A 5,461-nucleotide genomic window follows, 5' to 3' on the forward strand; every position below is an offset into this window, starting at 1 on the left:
TTGTGGGCAATTTGGATTAAGGAACAGGTTTGTATTTAAAGGAGTATGGAGTGACCTCCATACTAGAACAACAATCTGACAAGATCTCATATACTCTGGGAGGCTTTGAGACATGTCTTGGATGGCATAATAAATAATAGATACTAGAACAAATATGATAATTAAAAGGGACTCTAGAATACCCCGAGTGGTTTAATAATACACAAAACTGTATTATCTCAAGGGGTAAGTGAATTAATAAGTGATGCAAACGAGTTGTGAATCAGGTCGGAAAATAAATGTATGGGTTGATATAAGTACATCTGAGTGATTACGGAAGAATAGCAACTCGGCTGAATTGGGTTTTATCAGCGATGAATGAAATGGGATGGTGTGGTATGGAATGGGAAAAACTATACAAAAGAATGCTGGCTAGGGTTTAGGGTTTCGCCGCGAGCAAGCTCGGTCCGCATGCAGAGCTGCCACATCCTACTACGCTACGGTGGAGCTCTCCCTACTCTTGAACTTCCTCGCGAGATCGGCAAAAAGGATTTCGTTCCAGGTATCCGGCACTCCGGGCAAGCACCAATGCAAGCAATCTTGCCCACCGACGCCGCCACCGTACTTGGAAACATGCGTTTCACCTCTTTCGAAGGACAGAGACGTGATGTTGAGCAGATCAACACCAGTGCCGATGATTGCACTCTCGGCATTTGGGTCCAGACGATTGCCCTCCTGCACTTGTTTTTCGTTCTCGAACCGGATTTGATCGCATGTGCCGCCTGTGTTCCAGTCTCCGTTGCGGAAATGGCGAGGTGACAGGGATCGGTAGTAGGCTATCGTTTGGGTGTTTTTGATCCTCTCACTCACCCATTGGACTATACTATGTACTGTCAGGTTGTAAGCTAGTGGTACCGCAATGTCGATGGGATTGCCCTGGTAGTAGTAATCGAACCGGTTCAATTTCTTCTTACCCCCGTTCCAGTGGTGCCCCGTGTTCAGAACCACGACGTCTAACTCATCGATGTGGTCTCTCAAAAACTCTTCCGGGCGGTCGAGATGAAGCGCGTTCCTGGTCAGAGGATCAGTCACGTTGAGTGGGTGCACCTCCCCAAGGCTCACCGTCCATCTGAAAATAATCGTTGTGTTGGTTGCGTCGAATCTGTGGGCAAACCCATTTGGCTTCCGTTCCCCTTTAGGAGTGTAGAAGCCGAACGTTGACCCGATGTCGGTTATGGCTGTGTCATTCCTCCCCCGAGTGAGTAAACACATGATCGACTGGTATTGTTGACGGCCAAGAGAGTCTCCGACGAACGCTATCACTTTGTTCCGCAGCCTGAATACACAAACCCCAACACATTTGGAGTGAGATTACTGAAACAGAAAATCGTAGAAATAACTTGTGGAAAAAGGGGAGAGCTCGGCGTAAAAGGCTCACGTTTCCAGGACGCGGGAGGCATTGAATGGTGGCATATCGCATCCCGCTGGCTGCCACCGGTATCGATCCATAAGCTTGTTGGGGTGGTCGTGAAGCCGGCAAGAGAAACCCGGGGAGAGCCACAGGGTGCACTCCAGGCCAGAATAAAGCGGCCTTGTGTCGTCCCGGACCCATTTCCCAACAGAGTAATCGCACTGCTTCTCTGACGTCTCATTATGAGAAGTGTCAGTGTTGGTCTCTTGACTGATTCCATCTGGTTCAAGAAGGGTCTCCTCGGACGATGTAGGCGGGCTACCAATGCTAGCTGGATCCAAAACCATCCCGTCTGCTTGCTGGGCGTCTACAGATGTCTCAGACGACTTAGTGAGCTTCTCAGTGCCATTGTGCATTAGCCAGTCGTCGTCTTTCTTCGGAGATGGGGTCTCCACCTTGCTCCACGCATCGATTTCTGACCTAACCAGATCATTCTCCTTCTCCGCCAAGGACTCTTCCTCTGACTCCCGGGCTGGGGTATCGAAAGAATTCCCGTCGATTGCAACGCTCCCGTTGCGTACGCTGCTACTATCATCTTCTGCAATTGTGCTCCCCGCCGCACTGGGTTCTTTCGATGAGTCTTCTTGAGCAAGAGTCTGAGGCTCCTGTTCCTCCATAGAGTCGGGTGTGGTATCGCTTTCCGTCAGATCGGAAGCAACTATAACAGCAAACATACACCCGGTTGTTGTTTGAGTGCTGAGGTCCCAAGGAGGTTACGAAATAGAGATCTTTCTGTACGAAAATAGTAGATGGCCCTTGAAACTAACTCCTCAACTCATTACCAACGGCTCCACAGCAAATTTGCTACCCCGATAGTGTCTTGCATCGATCCGAAGAAGTTACTTTTAACTAACAAAAATTCAATCGACTCTTACCAATCTGAACCGCCACACTGAGCTAACACAAGGAAGTACGTAAATCCAACCAAGCTTACCATCTTTCGGGATAGATTTCTCGGGGCTGTCATAAACTCTGAGTGTTTCTTTCCCAGCATAGCCACCTGATTAATGGAAACGAAAAAAGAACCAAAACGGTGAGAAAACCGTATGTAGTGTTTTCAGTGCACCTCAAGGGCACTCAGATCTGAACACACCGTAGTGTACTGGAAAATCAATTCACCAAGCAGCAATTAAACAGACACGCAGGCTCCCCCCTGAAAATCGGGTGTGCTATTACGGGACAGATTCAAATCGCAACGACGGAGATAATTTTGAAGATAGTCAGACTGTGACTCAAGTAGATACGACGATCAAGTGAGGACAAGAAACTGCGTCTATTTATTAAATCAAGTACTACTCGCAGTCAGGTCCTAGCGAGGCAAATGAAAGTCGGTTCCTGTATTGAGCAAAGCGCAATCATTGGAATCGTCAAAATATCAATCAAGCCGAAGAGATTGCTTTGCCAGAACCAGGACGCCAAGATTGCACAGAGAGAGAAAATGCTCGGATGCGCGCGGAAGGGAGAACATACCACTCTTTGGAATCTGTGACTGAGCATTGTTGAAGGCAGAGAATGGCGCCGACTCCCATAAAAGCACGACAGCCATGCTCGCAACCATAGCCAACATGAGCAACATCGTCTGATTCCCTCGCGTCATGCCGCACACGCTGCCAATATCTTTCGTCCCTCGACGATTGTAATAAGGCTCCATCTTGCACTCCCTTCCACTGCGCTAGCTCACTCGCTACTAGAATCTCCTCGCCACTCGGCTCAGGCTCACTCACTGCATTAAACGACGCACGTACACGGCGCAAACCCCACACATGCCAAGCTCAGTACGTCCTGGCAAATCACAAATGCTGGCGCTGAATAATCAAGCTCAAAGCTTGCTCCAGCAAGAAACCTCCCCTCCATCGGACACCCCCTCCCCCCTCCCTCTCTCGCCCACGACCCCACTGCTCCTCTTCCAACTCGAAACTAATGAAAAACACTAGGCTACTAACACTAGGCTGCGAGGGAGATTGTCCAACCTCCGCAGGCACTAATGCAGCCAGTGAGCTGGAATTGAATCCACCAACAGTTCCACAAATTGAGTGACCACAGCAGAGAGAACCTCTCCTAGCCGCACAACAAGACAGCACGCTTCCTTCGTCCTTCATGCCGTGATTGTAGCAAAAAACGCCCACACTTCCTGCAGAACTCGTTCAAGCAGTCACCGCGGCTTCCGGCCAGTGGTTACTCTCCACGAAACCAGGTTACAATCAAAAACAAGATCAACAGATTGGACCAGCACCCTGTTAAAGATATTCATCACCTCGCCATCCAAGGAGATTCATTGATGCACGGGGAGTCAAAGTTGAGATATCTGCGCACCCACCTGCAGTCATTCATGAAACCAGGATCCGATTCATAGGACACCCACGGAGCACAGATGCAGCTCCAATTCGCTTTCGCAGCGTTCGTGATTTTTACACTTCGAGGAAAATCAGAGTTAAACCAGCACCGCCACGGAAGTCAACCAGGCGTAGTAAGACTTAACTACGCCAGGGGGGGTTGGCACCCTGCTGGCGATGGCGAGGCTGCCAATATTAGCTGACGAATGAAATGCACCGTCAGCGCTGGGTTGACTGCATGGGATCCCTGCCGTGCACTGCAGTGAATTGTAGGTAGGAGTCAAGCCGTGCTTGTGTCGATTGCTGGAAAAAACGAAAAAAACAAAAAAAAACAAAAACAAAAAGCAAACAAACAGAGCCATTCATCGGCGAGTTCTTTCGGTCGAAGGTACTGTTTTTACCACATCTCAGCGACTCGTATCATTTCCGTGTCGTTACAGCTCTCGTGTATCGATATATCGTCATCACGACGGGCACCATCGCGGTGCCGCTCATCGCCCAAAGCACGTCCCCGACTTGCCCCCTCAGGAGTGTTCCCGTTTCGCCATCGCCGCAACCTCCGATGCCCATTGACGACGCGAAGCACCGAAACTTGTAAACGAAAAAAACAAACAAACGAAAAAGTAGAAGTTAGTTTTTAGTATATGAGTGAAGGCCTGCCACCACTAGATGGATTGGCACATTGGCACCGTGTATGGCTTTTTGGGGCTATGACCTCTAGTAACACCCATCGATGTATATTTTTCATGGCCCCATCCTCCATTTATGTCTTTTTAAGTTACTCCTCTTTTCCAAATTTAGGGGCTTTCTTTGGCTTTGCAGATGTTTGCTGACTTTATTTTGAGTGTGTGCTTTCATTATCAAGGACTAAAATTGTCATTGAAATGTTTGCTAATTAAGGTGGTTTTGTGAAACTTACTGGTTTGAGATTAAGTACATTGCTTCACCTTCTTTTCTTTTCTTTCTGTTAAATTAATGTATCAACTAATAAGCAAAGCTATCACATGTAAGTTTTGATAAATACGTTGGCCTCTCAAAAACTAAAATCAAATTTTTTTGTTTCAAACCCTGAATCGGATTGACATTAAATTCAACACAGCATACTATATATATATACATAAATAAATAAATAACACACATCCACACATTCCCACACACACACATATATATATATATATATATATATCTATAAACAAATTGTCCAAAATGCGAAGTAGTTTAATCCATCCAAAGTCTTTAAAGTGCCCTGAATCTAACACCTTGAGTCCGGGATGACAACATGCCCTTATTTTGAGCCCCCCCCCCCGTTTCTCACATTCTGCAATACAAATTTCAACCCAATAATCCATTATTGAGCTATTTCACAGACTCCCCCCTCCCAAGACCCCATTCTAGGATAACACCTGAACACTAAAACTAAACCAGGACCCGCGGGGCGTCCACACCCAGCCCGCACCATGTGCACCACCCAGCTGCGGGATCTGACAGCTGGACCCACCACCTGGCACCCGACCTCGAAAGAACTGACGTGGACAATGTTTGGAACCCATTATCGCGGCTGATTGGGGCCACGTCATCCATCAGACGGGGTTGACTCGTCTTGCCGGAAGCCATTCTGTGGTCCGCCAGGATTCCGACGCGTTATTGTTTTCCTTCTATTTATTCTTGGCCTGTATTC

General features: G+C 47.7%; 1 protein-coding gene across 1 annotated transcript; it reads right to left on the reverse strand.

Annotated features, from left to right (window-relative positions):
- On the reverse strand, positions 1-3,732 carry LOC112276624 (protein trichome birefringence-like 14). Its single transcript, XM_073531131.2, has 4 exons — positions 2,921-3,732; positions 2,385-2,450; positions 1,418-2,108; positions 1-1,315 (listed from the first exon to the last, which is right to left on the reverse strand). Exons 1-4 carry the CDS (start codon positions 3,099-3,101, stop codon positions 472-474), a joined length of 1,782 nt encoding a protein of 593 aa, XP_073387232.1. The 5' UTR covers positions 3,102-3,732; the 3' UTR covers positions 1-471.
- Between the last annotated feature and the right edge of the window lie 1,729 nt (positions 3,733-5,461).

The sequence above is a fragment of the Physcomitrium patens genome, chromosome 24 (assembly GCF_059467195.1).
Source record: "Physcomitrium patens ecotype Gransden chromosome 24, ASM5946719v1, whole genome shotgun sequence".
NCBI classification, from domain to species: Eukaryota; Viridiplantae; Streptophyta; class Bryopsida; order Funariales; family Funariaceae; genus Physcomitrium; species Physcomitrium patens.

Bases quoted from the DNA above. Each gene is read 5' to 3' on its own strand.
- LOC112276624 (XM_073531131.2), bottom strand. From the start codon at position 3,101: ATGGAGCCTTATTACAATCGTCGAGGGACGAAAGATATTGGCAGCGTG. The intron at 2,109-2,384 runs GTAAGCTTGGTT...TTGCTGTTATAG, and splicing joins GAAATCTATCCCGAAAGATG to TTGCTTCCGATCTGACGGAA. The intron at 1,316-1,417 runs GTGAGCCTTTTA...TTGTGTATTCAG, and splicing joins GCCTCCCGCGTCCTGGAAAC to GCTGCGGAACAAAGTGATAG.